General features: G+C 39.6%; 1 protein-coding gene across 2 annotated transcripts in view; it reads right to left on the reverse strand.

The window, feature by feature from the left end:
- Positions 1-15,254, reverse strand: part of LOC115412386 (activin receptor type-1) — a 30,571-nt gene extending 15,317 nt beyond the window's left edge. The window contains exons 1-3 of one of the 2 annotated variants that reach the window (XM_030124884.1): positions 14,920-15,254; positions 1,360-1,433; positions 597-851 (exon numbers count right to left, since the gene is read on the reverse strand). In XM_030124884.1, the coding sequence (XP_029980744.1) occupies positions 597-851; positions 1,360-1,426 (322 nt within the window). In that variant the 5' untranslated portion in view covers positions 1,427-1,433; positions 14,920-15,254. Of the gene's footprint in view, positions 1-596; positions 852-1,359; positions 1,434-12,704; positions 12,710-14,919 lie in introns of those variants that run through there. The other variant, XM_030124883.1, reaches the window with a different exon arrangement.
- Positions 15,255-19,709: the final 4,455 nt, after the last annotated feature.

Below are 19,709 nucleotides of genomic sequence, written 5' to 3' on the forward strand. Positions count from 1 at the left end.
AGGGTTTACTACAAATAGATTAGATAATCTTATGTACAGGCTTTGCTTTCATTAGTTATACACTGATAAGTATGGGAATTGCGGATGGGAGAACAAGTAGAATATATTACCACAGCGTTTTTTCCAAATTGATCTTTACAGATATTTATCACAACATATGATTTAATGTTACCAGTTTCGTTAATTAAAAAAAACTTTATTATTTTATGTTATATTTTCACAGAACCATTTTTTCATTATGTCACTGAACGAGAAATGAAGCCTAAGTATTTAAACACCTTCAGAGACATTCAAAAATAGTGTTATGTTAGCGGTTTCAATGTGCACCTGAATGCACCATGAACTAATTACTATTACTAAAAGACTATTTAAGTGTGGCCATGGCCTTCAGTGGAAAAAAGATACATTTTATCCTTCTTTCAAGATTGCTTTATCACCTAGATACAACTGGAATTGATAACCGGTCTATAGAAAACCACTACTGTAATGTTTTCTCATAGTGGTACATGACTTAAAAAAGTGTTTCTTCATCCCTGACCTGTCATAAACTTTACAAAACTATGTGACTCTCACTCTCTGCAATCCAAACTGCTCACCTTTTACCGGAGGCTGCAAAGAAATGTTCATGTTGCACAAATCGCTGTTGCAGCACTCCACTACCAGCTCAGAAGTTGGAGGGTTTCTGCACCGCAAGGACTCCTCCTCATTGCCCACAATGCAGCCCTTCTGAAGGACTGATGTCCCGTTCAGCGTGGAGAGTGAAGCAAAGCACTGCTGACCGAAACACCTGTCCCCTGTGCTGCAAGACGATCCATCACACACACATTCAGTGTTTCTCACACTGCCATCACCTACAAATGGAAAAAAAAACAGTTGGTAAAAGGTCAGTTAGAAATAAATGAAGCGAAAAAATAGCCCTAAAGAGTTTGTGACATTAGTCTATGCATTCAGAATACAAGTATAGCAGCATTCACATCTGCATTAGCTGAATTTCACATGACACTGCAGTTGTTTAAAATAAAGGTGACAGCAGTTTATAGGGAGACAGCCTGGGGAGGGGGGGCAGGAGGTAAAGAAATTGTGTGAATTTTCAGCTATCTGACTTGGGGTGGGGTTGAAAGATTAGGGGTACATGAACATGGGTCACACCTTTCAGCTAGGGTACACAGAAGACCTCAGATGACAATGCATGACTTGCAGCAATTTTGTTCTTTTGCAATAACTAGATTATAGTAGTATGAAAGAGCTGCAGTCTTTATGTATGTTTTACATGTGCATTAACAGTCTTCCTTTAGGTCCATATTGAAGGTGCGTTATGTGGACAGTGTGCTAAAAATCCAAGGAGAGACTGAAACTTACCTTCCAAGCTACAGCAAGGAACGACAAGGCTGATCAAAACCAAAAGAAACATGCCCGGAGCCTTCATTTTAGACCTAGTAGGTGGAAAGAAAAAAAGAAAAACAAAATCAGGTCTGCACTGCAGTAAACTAAGCCTGGGTATTTCAGATTCATACGTGAGATCAAAACTGAATTTACCACCAAAAAAATGTCAAGTCCTATATTGATGTTTGAGACATAACCTTTGACATAACTAAAGCATGGGATACGTTCCAGCGAGACTGCAGACAGAGTTACAGGCAGATAACGTCAGGATTTGCTGTTGATCTAAGAGTATTAGTGAGAGCAATTTTATAGAAGGAAACCTTTTCTTGTTTTCAGAAAAAGAGTCAACACCAAGTTTAAAATGCTCAAGTAAAGTGGGTCTCATGCCTTCCTGTTGTCCTGGCAACAAGGCATTGAGTGGCAAGCAATGGGGAGACTGGTGCTCTCCTATTGGCTGCTTTTTGTGCGTGCGCGAGGGGTGTGTGTTGATGTCTGTGCGAGGCTCTGTATGTGTGTGTGTGTGTGTGTTACAGGGACAGGCTGCTTGGCAGTGAGAGGAGAGGAGCAGACAGACGTGAGAGGAGGAGGAGGAGGAGGAAGAAGAGAGGAGCACAGCAGGGGGAACGAGTGTGGGTGCCCAAATACTATCGTTTAGAGACCTAGAGACACTTTAATCCTTCAATATTTAATGCGTCTGTGCTGGGGACGTCCACATAGAGCACGTAGTTATGTTTGTTTGTTTTCCACAGTGGCAGATTTTGACAGACCACCAGTTTAACCCACACTGTAAACTCAAGGGGAAAAGAAAAAAAAAATCCCCCCAGACTACCCATTTTATAAAGATGATATGTGAGTTTTGTGCAGACATCATAGCCCGGAGCATGCCCCGTTTGTGCCACACTAAACACCGGGGCCGTTATCTTGGCAGCATGTGTGTGTACGCCTGAGTGCATCTGTGCCACTGATAAATACCCCAGTGCACCCCCCCACCCCATCCCCTCAAAGCCATTGTGCCCGTCTCCCAGACATAAATGATTAAGCACGTAATGTTAGCATTAGCCCAACGGCGGCGTCTGCATGGGCCGCTCACACACAGACCACATGCTGCTCCTTTAATCAGAGCACAAAATAGCGGCTGCCACACAGAGATAATCAGGAGCTCTGTCTGCTCCTTTTGGGCCAGGGGAGCTACAGTGGGTGCAAAGAGTAGGCAGGAGGGTGGGTGGGGGGTTGAGGAGGCAAGGGAGGTATAACCAGGGGGCAACCGGGGGACAGTGGGTCAGAGAAGGGCAGAGAATGGGGCCAATATGTGAGAGACATGTGGGCCGTGGTGGGCTGCGAGAGCCAGGGTTGCTAAAGGGAGGGAAGTGGGACAAGGAGGTGTCTGGTGTCAGAGCCCTGGGGAGACGGAGCAGATGCTATAAAAGAAGTGGACGCATCCACCGTGACGTCACCCACTGGTTTGTGGACAGCTGATTTGAAGGCTCAAGTTGGGGGGCACCTGGGCTCTTTGGCAATAGAAGCGACCATATTTGGACAATGGGGTGGAGCTCAGGAAGGAAAGTAATGCCAACACCACCTCGCGAAGGAAAAGCTAAAACCTGCTACTTTCTATATATCGAAATATACAAGAGATAGACCTATTCATTGGCACAGATAGGATGTACAGGGGTTGGACAAAATAATGGAAACACCTTCACCTCAAGATGATAATGCCCCAATCCATACAGCTAGAATTGTTAAAGAATGGCATGAGGAACATTCTAATGAAGTTGAGCATCTCGTATGGCCGGCACAGTCCCCAGACCTTATTGAGCATTGGACATTATTGAGCATTTATGGTCAGTTTTAGAGATTCAAGTAAGACGTCGATTTCCACCGCCATCGTCTCTAAAAGAGTTGGAGGGTATTCTAAATGAAGAATGGCTTAAAATTCCTTTGGAAACAATTCACAAGTTGTATGAATCAATACGTCGGAGAACTGAGGCTGTAACTGCCGCAAAAGGCGGACCTACACCATATTAAATTATATTTTGTTGATTTTTTAAGGTGTTTCCATTATTTTGTCCAACCCCTGTACATGGTTTTGGCACAAGAAATAACGGCTGAAAAGATAAACAGCACCTACATTTTAATTACTGTGATGTTCAGTTCTGTACTTATTAACCCTTTCATGCATGAATTATGAGAGCCTTAATTAAGTTTTTTTTTTTTTTTTCTGAGTGTTTTTATTCCTCTAGGCATTAAAAAGAAAAATGCGACTGACATTTTTTATGAACCTATTTTTCATGGAGTTGCAAAAATATCCATTCAGCTGGACACCACGCATTTAATTTTTGAAGCACAGAAACGTATTTACTGATATATTGTGTGAAAACTATGAAATAAAAACATTTTTAATGCAGCTAATCTGATGTTTTCTCACATTTTAACATACACTAATGCAGGTCAATTCTCACTTCATGGAGATAATATGCAAAAAAGAAACCATTTTGTTTAAAAAAAAAAAAAAAAAAACCTGTTAATTACAGTCTAATAACAAGAACAAGCACTTGATTTACTCCCAAACATGTTAGTGCAGATCAGGTTTATCAAGAACAGCAAAGTTACTGTAATGGTATGAATTGCAGTGTATGGGATGATGCATAAGTGTCCACTGTGTTGGCTGATATGGAACTAAAACAACAAAATCCATGAATATACAAGAGAACAGCTGTAGAATAACTGTCCACTGTGGTGACCACTATGCTTGAAACGGTTAAATACTCTTGACCTTCAGTGACTGATATGATTTAGTATTTATAACCATGACTCAGATATCCAGTTCAACATTTATCCAGTTCCTTAAAGTCAAATTTCATTTCAGACATTCAGACAACATTCTTGGGAGAAGATGTGTAATATAGTAATATCTGCCAACTAATCACCTATCATGTTTTAATCTTTTCTAAACTATTATCAATCTCTAAACTAAGGAGATTAATATGAAAGTAATGTCACCTTCACCATGCTATATAAAAGTGCACTAATTTGCCAGCTATAATGCTGTGCACTGAAAACTACTATAAACTAATGCAGCAGTAATGCTACCAATTAAGTTACTGTGATTATACACCAATAAGCTTTATGAAACATTTGTATACCCATTTTGTGACAGTGTACATGGTTAGCGACACCGCGAATCAAGTAGAGCTGTCGGTCAGGAAAAATTACACTTAATTTGACAAATAAAATGTCTGTCTCAGTGCACTGATGAATCACAGATGTCATTGAAAGTATGAGCAACAGGCGTCAAATCATTAGTCCTAAAATCTCATTAGCAGAGCAAGGACTACCAGGACACCTAATACAGGGTCGGAAGGAAGCAGATGGGATCAGAGTAAGTCCTACAAAAAAATCCTTGACTTCGAGATGGAATTTGACACTTTTGAGTCAACTGGGGCCAGGGTCTAGCATCGGTCCACGGTAAAGCACTTCAGATCACTTCCGCATTGGCTTCAGTTTCAAGTCCATGGTTGTTGCCCCTTGGGAGACAGTGAGAAGATGGGCGCCATGCTTGGAGTCGGCCCGCAAAGAAGCCAAAGGGCCGGAAGAAATGAAACAAACAGACACGCAGAGGAGTAAAAAGACACTCGTCTGGAGCACAGCACTGCCGAGTACAAGAGCCAAGAAAAAGTGATTTAGTTATCCTGATAATGACTCATATATCACTCATGTACAGAGACAACAAAGAGCACAATATCCTGACTTGCACAGTGCTGACAGATCAATAACTCATCTCAATTAACTAAGCAGAGCATGCCATGAGTCGCCACTTAATGGCCGCAATTTGCGTAGGTAAATGATTTGCTGCATTTTTGTTTACATTTACAGCTGAGAGACCCTCGACGGGGCCCTGAAATGATCTCCATTCCCTTCTCCCACGCACACACTTTCTGTCTTAAGTAAGCTATGCAAAGCATCGGCTCTAAGCAGCCAAGCAGTCGGGTATGCTGGTCTCCAACATGTGTGTGCATGAATGTGTTTGCACAAATGCAAGATATACTGTGTGTAATTTTATCTACACAGTTTACTTTGTATAGGGGCGGTAAATAGAAGCTTCTCTTCTTCTGTTCACACATAAGGAATGCATGGGTACGTGGTAGCTTACAGTATATCAAGCTGTCTAATAGCTTTGTGTATGACTACACAGCCAGAACTAGTCCTGATACTGGAAACCTCTGAAGGGATTCTTAGGAAGGAGAGAGGCAGGGCTAGCATCTGCAGAACCGATTGCGATCTGAGCAGACAACTTTATGGTGCTGTGTGTGTGTGTGTTGCACCCTTCTATCTCTGCGTATTGAATTCTCTGGCAGTGTTCTGCAGTGTGTGTTCACAGAGCTGACATCCTGCCAAGGGTGTGCTCTCATTTCTCCCCTCTATCTGTCTCAACCCCCCATCTTTCCTTTTATTCCCTCTGCTTATATCTTCTGATGTGGTGTTACAACAGTAAACCAGCTTCAGTACCACACAGTAATAATGACTAAAGACATACTTCTTACCTTCTTTCCGAAACAATGAGTAAAGTGTTTATTTTAAAACCCATTATGAGTGTCTTTGCTTTAACTCTACTTATTTCCCTTCTCCTCAGTGTAACATGTCAGACACACTAGTTGTTATTGGGTTGAACTCTGAGCCAATATAAAGCCTTGGTCGAGTAACATGATACTGATGATTATTAACCAAGGAAACCAACAACCAGTATCTGCCACTGAAAAATTAAAATACCAACGTCAAATTTTAGTATGACTTTAGAACTACTTATAATTTTACACTAACGAGACTTTTTCGTGAACTGTATGGCATCCCCAGTTTAAAGGCTATCTGCCTCATTAAGGAGTCAATAATAATACAATATAATGTTATTATACTGTATAAGTATTAGAGTGCTTTTAAGGTCCTATATGGATGATTCGTGAGGGCTTGTATGCTTACAGGAAGTTTGTATTAGTCTGTTTTGTGTCAGGAGCAGGACATTTTTTAATATTAGCTATTTTACCAAGATGACAACTATCACCAAATCAATGGTAATAGTTCAATGGGCAGATTTACATCCACATGTTTCACAAATTATTAAACTGAATTTTGAGAAAACTGCCAAAATAAAACACAAGTTTAACACCAGTTATAGTACTTCATTCAATAACATACTACCTTGAGCTGTTGACTGAACAGACGATTTGGACAAGAACCTGAAGCTAGGTTTAGCTTTTGCTTCCTGAACAAAACAACAGGGGATCACAAAATGTATCCATCCTTTTACATAAATTGCCAAAGCCTTTGTTGAACTCTTCATTCTACTACCTTTTCATTGCTCTTCATAGAAATTTTTTATTAGCTTCTTCTTTGATTCAGTTAATGCTGCAGTCTCCTTACCTGTCCATGCATGCAATTAGTCACTGTATCCGTCTCCATTGCACTTATTTACATTTACCTTTTATTGATACACAAACTTCTCCACCTCTCCCAGGCAATGTGTCAGATTTCAGTATTTCAACTTGGGCTTTTTGTTGCACAAATTGACAATACAAATCAAAAACAGCTTGGCTCCAAAAGTAGCTTCCATTAGCTTAGCAATATAGTCAGCTAACACCACAAACCAGCATAAGACAGATTACTTCACCTAAATAAAGAGGCACGCACAAATCTTCCATTTTTAACCTTTAATACATAAGGGGCAATTCTACATGATGTGTACTATTACTGCTGCATATGCTTCAGTACAGCCAATTTCTGTACTTTTACCCCCTACAAGATTTTATACAAATAACTACATTAACTCAGCCTTTTTATTTACACGTTTTCTGCTACTGCTGGCGATTTAAATCATGGAAAAAGTGCTTCCTAAGTGTGAAAGCTCTGAGTCCAAAACAAGGCCACTCATGTGTGGATGACCCAAGAGAAAAAGCTGGGACAGACTCGGCCCAGTGAGGAGCATCTGAGGGTGACTCCTGCAGAGAGTTGCTGGAGAGACTTGAAAGTGATCTTCTATCAGTGCTCCCATTTTATGACGCCATGTTTTCCTCCCAGACTCTTTCCAGTGATCCCACTCCAGAGGGCTATCTTGATAAGCACTTCTCTAAGAAGTTGAGCAGAGCTTAAAGTGATTAGATGGAGATGATTAAACATGCCACTCAAATGCAGCGATTGGTAGAATTGTATACAAAAAACGGAAACTGAAATCTAAGCATTTACTCTGATTTCAATACACGTTACATTTCCTTTTAAAGACATCTTCAAATGTCACAGTAAAGCTAGCCTAATATTTTATTACCATTTGATATTTTAAGTGACATTTTAAAGCTCTCAACAGCAAACAACTCAGGGTAGCCTAGTCAGATAGTTTATTATTTTGGTCTGTTTTGCATTCAGGTCAGAGTGAAGGGGAGAATGACAAAACACTACTTTGTCTGATGAGCATGGTGTATCACTGAGGTTGAGGAGGGAGGAGGCTGGAAGCCCTGCAGGAGCTGCTGAGTCATCATGCTGGCAAAGAGGGAGACGAGAGGTGGAATCTGTGTCTGAGCTGGCAGGCTGGCACAGTTACCATGGCACAAATAGCCCGGGCACCGAGGAAACTGCAGCAAACTGCGGGGCGGTGAGGGAAGAAACAGGCAGAGACTGGGGCAATGCAGAGCCTGCTGTTTGTGTCCCTGTCCCCGTCCCCAACCCAGACCCAGACAGCCAAAGTGCCAGCATGCCATCAGGGACACACAGATGGTTCGCTCATAGGTGGATGTGGGTGTAATGCAGACCTGAGGGCGAAAGTCGTCCTCTTTGCAGCAGCCCACATTCATATTCACACTACAGCTCAGCAGATCCACACATTCACCTCAGACTAAAAGCCCTTCACTGCCTACAGTCAAATATAACACTCTGGATGACTAAGACTTAACTAAAAGAACCCAAAGTTTTTTTGGTAGGTTATGGGGGATACACACAAACACAAAGCATTGCTAACAAAATAAGCAGAATGCGAAATGACAATTAACGTCACCTTAAAAAGCCAAGGCACAGTATCAATTTAATCATCAGTTTTGAGATCGAGCTGCCTCTTTAGTGCACGTAAACCACACTGATTTCTCCCTCAGTTCACTTTGTAGAAAGGAATCATGGTTGAATTTCAGAAGTCATTAGCATCAGTTATGCTGGCACATACCAAACTCAGATTGTGTCATCTCTAAAATACCTTGAAGCATATTAATTTAGGACAGATCTGATGAGCCCTGTCATCCAGTGAGAGCCCTGTAAAGTAGTCATCATTTGGCTTAAGGCCCATACACACTGTGATATCAGCAATCTTGTAGGTTCATTGAAAGTCATAGTGAAAGATGGGTCTAATAAAAATTTGGTCAGGCTCTAAGATATCAATTTTGTCAGATTATATGCTATCCTCAGTGAGTTGCTGGGCTGTGATATTGATAGAGAGACTAGGACTTTTTTACCTGTTGAAATACAGGCCATAAAAGGTAAGATATGAGTAACGAGAACTTAGTCCTTAAAGGTGCGGGAAACTTTTATGATCAATTTTTAATCAAATCTGTAAAACTTCAGTCAAGGCCTAAGTATCATGAATCTGTAAGTCTTTCTGTGATTACTCACCTGAATCTCTTTCATTACAGTGAACAATTTCAAAGTGCCATCCACCATAAACAAACCATGTGTTTACAATCAGAGCCGGGAGGTAACTCAGGCATCTTTGGAATTTTGTCGCGACGTGCATTGTGGGAAACAGAGGCTCGCGCAGGCAACTGACAGCAGCAGCTGCTACAGACACGACGCGGAAACGGCAGGAGCTCCCTTCCCTCTATGCATATTCCTCCAGCCATTTCTGCATTTCAGATGTTTCTGCGTCGTGTTTGTTTCATCCATATAATACCATATGGTTGTGCTGCCGCTGCAGGCGGCTGCATGAACCTCCCTTCCCACAATGCACGTCGTGACAAAATTCTGAAAATGCCTAAGTTACCTCCCAGCTCTGTTTGTAAACACATGGTTTGTTAAGGGTGGATGGCACTTCGAAATTGTTCACCGTAATGCAAGAGATTCAGGTGAGTAATCACAGAAAGACTTACAGATTCGTGATACTTAGGCTGTGACTGGGGTTTTATAGATATTATGAAAAATTGGTCAGGAAAGTCTCTCGCACCTTTAATTTTAAGCACAGCATTTTAATGTAGGCTGTGTTTAAACACCAAAGCTCTAACTACACAGTGAACACATCTCAGTGTGAAGGAGAAAGATGACAACATAAGATTCCCCCGCATTTCCTCAAAATGATAATTTGCGACAGCAAACAATGGCAAAGGGAACACAGAAGTCAACAAGATGTCACCCACGTTTACAGAATCTGCAGGTCGCTGTATCAGCAGATATTAGGACAGATATTGTGCTGAATTATGTTAAATATTCTGACAAGTCCCTTCTAGTGATGATGACTATAGCTACTGAGCATTCATCTAAGTTTCACATCAGTCCAAGTAGACTTCAACCTATGTGTGCACCGCATCAGACAAGAACTAATCTGAGCTGCCTCAAATACAAAATACAGCTCTTTAAGCGATGAAATATACTTGAAGCATTTTGGCCTTTTCACTAATGGGGTCAGGTAAGACCCAGCAGGGCGTGGAGTCAGAAAATAATAAGGCATTATGTTGGCACCAGTATGGAAATGTACGCATCACAGTTTTGTGGCCTAGTCTGAAATAACAGAGCAAAGCAGGCTGACCTATACTATTTGATATCCAGTTGCATACACTTGGGTTGCTGACTGGAAAGAAAAGCTCATTAACCTTTGGAAACACACCTCTCTGGCCAAGGGCCTCATCAAATGAGAGATGAAAGCAGGACATGTGTGGCCCCCCTGGAAAAGCCTGTGGAATCCACAGTGCCCCATCAGGTTGAGGCCTCCATCTCTCAGGGCCCTATCACAGCAGCCACCTCCTTTCACAATGTGAGGAAAGTAATCAAATGCAAATGCCCCCCTGCTTATGTTTAATTCTCCCTCCCATGCTCACTGTAGTAGGCAACTGCATAGCAGGATTTTGCTCCTTGGATACAGTGCAGCCCAGAGTGTGCACACACAAAGCTGTTACATGACTTTAGGGAACTCTGAATTCACTTAGTTATTTCCTGGAGACCAATAACCACAGCATGCCTTACCTAAACCTTTAATTTAATCTTAACTAACCGTAACATTAAAAGGTTGTGCCTTAATGTGCACACAGATGTATTTCCACACACAATCTCAAAAAAATGTTGTTCAAATTCCAAAACAAAGATGTTAGAGTTGTTTTCAGGCAAGACACAGGACAGGAGTGGCACTCTCTTTGACCCTGACAAGATTTTATTGTGGCGTTCAGTCTCATGAGACAGAACTTGCAAAGTTTTACAGCACTGCGAAGACACTTGACAAGTGTCCTACGCAATGGTCACCATAGCAATTAGACATTCATTTTAACAGAGCCATCAAAACATTAGAAACGGCCAATTCAAACACTTGTCTTTATAGTGCCCCACAATGTTTGCCAATAGAGGAATGCACAAACACCCTCCCTCCACACGGCCATCTCACAAAGTTCACTGCTCTGGGGTGATAGTTTTCTCGAAAGGACACCTTGATTTGTATCACAGTACACCTTTTCAACATGTATTCTTCCTTGTGAAACCAAAATCTAGGAAAAAAGACCAACAAACAGTATGAGCAGACAGAAATTTAGTGATTCATTTGGTGGTCCGACTGGCTGAGACTGAGTGACAGGAGTCAGGGGGAGCAAACATGATAGCTTTCCCTGTGTGACCCACCGCCATCAACCAAACCATTCACCGCTGTGATGATAATCACTCAGCAAACAGCTCGCCACCAAACAATGAATGCATAACAGCCCTGCTCTCTTTAGCACGACTGACGTGGGCTGTTACATCCTGCTGACAACTGACTCTTTATGGTTCAGAGTTTCCTGAGTTTTCTCGAGAGGATAAACTTCTAAAGAAGTAGGACCAGCAGTAAAGGTTTCTAACAAACCGTCAAGGGTTAGTGAATGTCAGTGAGATAATTCACTGTTTCTCTTTTTAATCAAATCTGTCTGGTGGTTCATGGTTCACTCCATTTAACAACATTACTTTTAAGGATGATTCTGCTTGATTCTTCTAATTTCAGTCACGCTGCCTTGCTCTCCCTGCATCTCACAACCACTACAAGGCCAAAACTTCCCAAAAGTTCTGCTCAGTTTGAACACTGAAGCTACAAGAATCTGAACTACCACCATAACTGAAATATTTTACTTTACAACCTCGCTACAGTGAAGAGGGATGAAATGCACATTTTCAATTCAGAGACAAAATGCTTTTATCAAATGTGAGCCCGAGACTGGGCCTGGGAATGAGATCAGAAAGGGGCAGCATCTGAAACAAAGCCATAACTTTCCCCCTAACAGCTGAGCGATAAGACAAGAGCAGTGAACCGAGTGAAGGGCTCATAAAATGTGTATTGCAGACTGTCTCCAGTGCAGTCTGGGGTTAGTGTGGAGAGAGAAGACGAGGAGCCACGAGCACTGCAGATCTATGTGCGTGTGCATCTGTGCAGACAGCGGCGTCTCGTCTCCCCTTCCCTCTGTCTCCACTGGTCCTCATCCACATTTGAACACAGAAGAGGGGAAATCAATAAGTCTGTGCCGAGCCACCCGACAAAGACAAGAGCAAGCTTGCAAACTGCAAACAGTAAAAGAAGACTAAAATTCTGGCAAGTCTTTTATCTCATTCCCTTTTTCCTCCCTCTTAACTTCCCGTGTCCTGCTGAGACTGCAGTGCCCGCAAGTCCCAGACAGCTCCTCTCATCGTGATATGTTTGGGCTACATAAGGCGGATGATTATTAAAAGGCTCAAGGATTTTTTGACTAAAAATAACACTGCAGACAGAGGGCCCCTTTCTAAAACGCTGGACATGAACATAGACAGACGCAAATTCAACCCACATGCTGTGTTCTTCTGAAGCCTGCTGCATCATCCGAGGTCTGTTGCTAGTCAAACTTTATACATACACTCAAACGTAATGTAGTGCATACACATGGTCAAAAGATGCTGGATTCATATAACGTTAGTCAACCTGAAGCCTTGTCCAGCCCTTTTTCTATCCATCAGACACCTCCTTAAACCCGCATTTACACACACATACACACACACACACACACACACACACACACACACACACACACACACACACACAGACAGTATCTCACTCTCCACCCCCTCCCCCTTTCTTCCCTGACTCGAGAGCCACCTACATGGAAGAGCAATGAGCCTCAGACTCTTGCTCAGACTTGAAGCAGTCTATCTTGGTCTCATAACTGCAGCCCTCTTGTTAATGACAGACTGTGTAACCTGATTCCACACACACACACACACACACACACACATATATGCATATGCACACACATCCCACCCCCCAACACTCTGCTAGGGTTTTTGGAGCTAGTGCTGTTCCCTTTCCCTCCACTTGCACATTGTTCCAACACAAACTGCCAGCTGCTTCTGACAGCCAAATTACTGTGCACAGAGAAATGATTGCTATCGGAGGTTTATCCCCCCGCTCCGTAACCCCCCTCACCTCATGCTTTCTGAAATACTCAGACGTCTGTGGGAAAATTATACACTTTATGGCCATCAGAAAGAACAGCTACAGCAGTGTTCTGATGGAGAGGCCAAGAAATCTGCTGCCAAACAGGGAGGAAATGTGGAAAAGGAAACCTGAATAACAAAATCAAGTTCAGATGAGTTTGTGATCTGTAAATGCCATCACATTTCTTAGGGCGAAGAGAATCCAAATTAAGCAAGCCCTTTTTAATTTTAAAGCAAGACATTGGTTGAGGGATGGGTTACAACAGATAGTGTTAAACAATGACACCGCCCTAAAACCAAACAATAACATTGTTGTTGAGCAGAGGAGAGGGCTAATCACAAAGCCACTGAGAGCGACCACAATCTGACTGGTGCCCTTTGCATTCAGAATCCCCCAAGATCCCCTGCTGCTAAACCATATCTCAGCCCAGACTGACTGACGTCCTCTTATCTGGCCACTATCAGGAAGACTCCGGTATGCAACTAAGTAAAAAGCACCCACAAAGAAGCTCAGTGACTGGTCAGCGATGGGGTGACGTGCTTCAGATTACTGAACAAACCAGACAGCCACTTAGTGCTACCACTAACCATGACCTACAGTCTTAGCCATGAATAGTAAATACATATGCCTGCTAAAAAACAAGAAATCCTTTATATTACGCACAGCTATGTACCTATAATTCACTCTGAAAGCCTAGAGTTCATCTTTATAGTAAATCAATTCTAATTAAGCAGTCTCTGGTGCTTTATTTTCCATGTATCTGTTTGACTGTCTGATGGTCAAGCATACATTACAGTACAGTAAAAAAAAAAATGTTAATGTAGGAGGCTGTGGTCTCAATCAAACAGGCTACAGCAGCAAAAGACTATAGAGTACAGTCTGAGCTGTTAAGTGAAGAGAACCCTGATTAATATGTGGGAATATAATTTGGTGGGAGCCAAGATTTGGAACAATGTCTGGTTGATTCTGAGGAAGAACACTTGAGTGCGAGACATTCCCATTCGCACGTCTTTTAATCGGCACAATTATCTCTTAACGTTTTCAGCAAGCATTTACACCTCAGTAATGAAGTTTGCACCCTCTCATCAGCAGCTCCACTGGCTTTTACATTTGATTGCCCCTGGAATCTTATCACACTCCATTTCCTGTCTGGCTCCACACCTGAAAAAAAAGAATGTCAACAAACACTTGTGCATCTTGTCTTGGGAGCATTTAAAGCATCTCCTTGTCAGAACTAGTAATAAAGGTACACCCTCAGATTACTGCAAACCCTGATGTGTGTTCAACACTGTTTTTCAGGGGCCTCTCCTCCTCTTCCTCCATCCCCACAACTGCAAAGCTGCAATTGTCATGCAAAAAAATGCTCAGCATGGGATGATGAGACACACGATCAAGCAGGAACGACCCTCCTAGACTGTTTGCCTGATGGAAAAAAAAAAAAAAAAACTCCTGTGAAGTCAGAACTAGTTGTAATGTTGTGAACATGATGGGATGGCGAAATTAAAATTACAGCCACGAAAAGTCGCAGTGGTACACCCAAAGACTTTTATTTTCCAGTCCTCTGGCCTAAAGCTTTTTCTTTTAATCACGTTTCTGTGAGGCGTTCAGGCAAAAAAAGAAATCACAATTATTTCGATATGGTCTTGAAAGAGCCTACGCTGGAGACGGAAAATACATTATATGTGGCTGGAATGATTAAAAAAAAAAAAAAAAAAAAACAGGCCGAGATTTACGAAGGAAAGCTCAGAGGGAGACTGGATTTGATTCTTTTTTCAGAAAATCAGCAAAGTTCTGCCCACGTCCACGAAAATGTCCACATTCAACACTTAACGGGGACTACACGCCTGTTGGTGTTCATTTTACGACAGGGTTAAACTTACCTTGTTGGTTATTTTTTTCTCGAAGTGCTTTATGAGGATATGGGTCGAACTACTCTGCCATCTCCCGAGAATTCACCGACAAAACCCGATTTGTTTTCCAAACTCTGAAAAAGACCCTACATGACGCCAACATTATCGTCCGACTGTCGCGCGCTTGGGAAAAAAAAAAAGTACCAAATTCACTCGTTTTTCATCCTCAAGGCAGAAAAAAAATGAAGATACATTGTGTTGCGTTGTGTACTAGCACACCTTAGCGCTGCCTGGGCTTCTCAACTCACACTCCGGCGACGGCGCTATGAAGGCAAAAAGCCAGGATTTGAGGAGGAAGTTACCAACGTAAACTCACCAGGATTAACCACGTTAAGGCACGTAGACGCACGCGCACACTTCCGGTATGACGTTTCAAAATAATCACATAGAGCAGGGGTGTCAAACTCATTTTAGTTCAGGGGCCACATTTAGCTAAATTTGATCTGAAGTGGGCCTAGCTAGTAAAATAATAACATAATAATATATAAATAATCTCAACTCCAAACTTTCCTTTATGTGTTGGTGTGAAAAAAGTAAGATTACATTATTAAAATGTTTACATCTACAAACTATCCTTCAAAACCATGTCAATAACATGAACAAACTGAATAAATAAGTGCAATTTTAACAATATTATGCTTCAGTTTATTATTTAACCCTCCGGTATCCAGGTGCGCCTTTTAGGTACACTTTGCACTTCCTGTTAAAAAACTTCATATTATTTTTCACAATTTAAATAAGGTTAGAATTCAAAAGTTGTTCATTTTTGCATTATCTTTAAATTTCTGGTCACCAACTAAAATGTGCACATTGTAAACAGAAGAAAATTACAAGACTAGCATCTGTCTCCCAAGTGTGCCTAAAACGCACTATTTCCTCCATTTGATATGTATGATTAGGGCTGACCTTGATTTACAAAAATAAAATCAAATTAGAGCAGAAAAATAAATCAATATATACCATATTTAATAGTTTGAGTTATAGGTGTGCCTTTTACGCACACTTGGGGACAGATGCTAGTATTTTTGAACATTTGACCTAGCGCCAAAAATAATAATGCAAATTAACCGATGTTGGAGTTAATCATTGACATATGCCAGGCTGCAAAAATCAAATAATATGTGATCCAATTTTTATGTAGTATATTGAAAAGATTTTTTTTGTGTGTGTGTTTTTTGCATCCAAAAAATGATTTGTTTACTTTACAAACACGGCATTTAAAGGGTTAAAAAATGTGACAATTATTGAGTATTTGGTATTTTTATTTACGGCTCAAGTTGATGAAACAGAAAAAAGTCTAAAAGAATTAAAAACAAACTGTATGAAAAAAAATTTTTGACATTATTCCACAAGTGTGCCAAAAAGGCACACTTGGTGCTTAGTTAGGGCCTTGCTGGATGGGATACCCGAGGGTTAAAGACATAATATTGTTAAAATTGCACTTACTTCTCTTAAGATATTTCAGGTTGTTCATATTTGTTCAGGTTATTCACATTTTTTGCGAAATTATACTTTGTTTTAGTGTAAATACATGAAAATGTTTACATTTACAACGAGAAAAATTTGGAGTTATGAGTATTTATAGGTTATTACCATAGTATTTTAGTGATTCAACCCACTTTAGAGCATATTGGTCTGAGAGGGAAAAACTGAACTAAAACTATTGTTAATATCTTAGTGTAATTTTGCGTTTCGCACATTCATCCAAAGGGCCAGACTAAACCCTATGGTGGGCTGGATTTGGCCCCCGGGGAGCATGTTTGACACCTGTGACATAGAGGTTACTACTCATTAAATAAAATATGAAAAGGTGCAAAACAAAAGTAGCTTTTTGTCAGCTGAATAAAAGAGATTCTGATGAACTTTGCTGATCTACAGGGGCAAATTCACAATTTTAATTAGCTTTATAAAAAAAGACAGAGATTAAACAGAATGAATAAACAACCAATCAGCAGTTAATGTTGTACACTCTGATGGCAGTGGGCGTTTCACTACACATTTTAATTTTACTCCAATATGTACAAAAATATGGCAACATTTTGAACACAAAAGTAAAAAAAACAATAATTATCATCATCATAAGCTGTTGCCCATAAAGTTGGAATAATTTTGTTTTTAGACACAGTCCTATTTTCATACCTATTTCTACACATCACTAATCACCTTTGACCACGGGTGCCCAAACCTGGTCCTCGAGAGCTACTATCATGCATGTTTTAGATGTTTCCCTCCTCCAGCACACCTGATGGTCATTATCAGGCTTCTGCAGAGATTAATGATAGGCTTATCATTTGAATTAAGTGTGTTGGAAAAGGGATACATCTAAAACATGCAGGATAGTAACTCTCGAGGACCAGGTTTGGGCACCCCTGCCTTTGACCAAGTTACTCTTTATCTATCAAGAAGAAATCACATTTTCACAATCAGTTCATGAGGTAAAAAATATTTGATTACAACTTTATGGGCAACAGTGTGACAATAGTAATACTACAAATAAAAATAAAATAATTAAAAAATAAGAAATAGATTAGATCACTGAGATTAGACCAAAAATGTGTTTTAAAAAACAATGTACACTGAAAATAATAATAATAATAATAATAATAATAATAATAATAATAATAATAATAATAATAATAATAATAATAATAATAATAATTTTGTACATCTCCAACTTCTTACTCTATGACAGCATTGCCATCATTTAATGGCAAGAATTGTGTAATAATGAAATCATTCCCAAGATTAAATTATGCTATATGTTGTTTGCATTTGTATTTTCCAAAACACAGTTGTTGTTGTTATTATTATTATTATTATTATTATTATTGTTATTATTGTTGTTGTTGTTGTTGTTGTTGTATTTTAAACATAGACCCCCCTAATCTTCTGCACATATTTTAATTTTATAATTGTTTTATTCTTGACAACTACTATATTCTTCAACGGCACATAGTTGCTCTTATTCTGAAGGTATAACATGCATTTCCTGTCATATAATGTTTTCTGCCTGACTTGACGAGGCTCCATAATTAAAGGACCATTACCATTAATTTGTTCCCAATGAAGGCGATGAAGGCTTCACGCTGTCATATTATAAGCAAAACAAAACAAAACAAAAAAAAAAATAATAATAATAATAATAATAAAAATCAGTGAACATATGAGGCTTTTTACTGTAGAATAGTAATTGTATTTTTTTTTTAACCTTTGTATGGCAGGCTAATCATTCCTAAAAAGGTTTACATTCCTTTTTCTACAACTTCTCCATTGTCAAAATATGGTTAAAAATTACATATCAGGGATGCACCAATTGAAAAATTATTGACTGGAATTTTAAGAAATTACTTTTACAATACTGATGGTACTTACTTTTTTCCCTGTTTTTATGCTCTTTTTATGAATTTATTTCTTATTTATCCCCCTAGACTTTCAAATATTGATTATATATATATATATATATAATTGTACTATTACTAAGGTCTTTATCACATTATAGGCCTATTTGAATGAGAATAGATTCAAACTGTATTTATTTGTAGTTTGCATACATTTTTATTCATATCAAATACATTCTATTGTATGATTGACATCTTGGACAGTTTGGATCATCCTCTTCGCCACAGTCTAACCAAACAGAGAAGCAGTCACAGTAGGATGACTCACATCACGATGACGGAGGAGTGAACATTACAGAAGATCCTTCATTCCACAGCCATCAGACTGTACATACAACACCTAAGTCAAAAGACGACAAATCTGAATAGAGACGGAATATTTAGAGGTCATTTACTCATTTTCATTTTTTATTTTCCCTAGCCAAGGGACACTAAAAGTACATCTAAATATAAAATTATATATATGTATTAAAATATACATTTAACCCATATGGGCCCAGTGTGACTTTTGTGGCCATTCCCAAATGAATTATTCTCTCAATTTAACCTTTCCAAAGTGATTTATCACCATTTATTACACAACTGTCCTCTGAATTTTGCATTTTTTCCAGTGAAAATCATCTTTTTTCCTGTGTTTAATTGATTGATCATGTAGCTCACAGGTGTCAAACATGCGGCCCGGGGGCCAAATCCGACCTGCCAAACAGTCCTGTTCGGCCCTCGGGATGAATTTGTGAAATGTAAAAATTACACTAAGATATTAACAATCCTTTTAGTTCAGGTTCCACTTTCAGACCAATTCAATTTCAAGTGGCTAGGACCAGTAAAATACTATCATAATAACATAGAAATAATGACAACTTCAAATGTTTCTCTTTGTAAATGTAAATATTTTCATGTATTTACACTAAAACAAAGTATGATTTTGCAAAAAAATATGAATAACCTGAAATGTCTTAAGAGTAGGAAGTACAATTTTAACAAGATTCTGCCTGTTACTAAATGTTGTGTGTATTTGTAGATCCACTGTGATCTGTAAGTTATAATAAACATGTGTAAATGATAAACTGAAGCAGAATAGTGTTAAAATTGCACTTATTTTTTCAGTTTGTTCATGTTATTGATATCTTGTGAAAGGGTAGTTTGTAAACCTTTTCATAATGTAAATTTACTTTTTTCGCTCTAAGACATAGAGAAAAGTTTGGAGTTGACATTATTTATATATTATTATGTTAATATTTCACTGGTTCGGCCCACTTCAGATCAAATTTAGCTGATTCTGGCCCGTGAACTAAAATGAGTTTGACACCCCTGATGTAGATGTTCATAAAAGCTCAGGATAAACTCAAAGGTTATTGCATC

The sequence above is a fragment of the Sphaeramia orbicularis genome, chromosome 21, assembly GCF_902148855.1.
Source record: "Sphaeramia orbicularis chromosome 21, fSphaOr1.1, whole genome shotgun sequence".
Taxonomy (NCBI): domain Eukaryota; kingdom Metazoa; phylum Chordata; class Actinopteri; order Kurtiformes; family Apogonidae; genus Sphaeramia; species Sphaeramia orbicularis.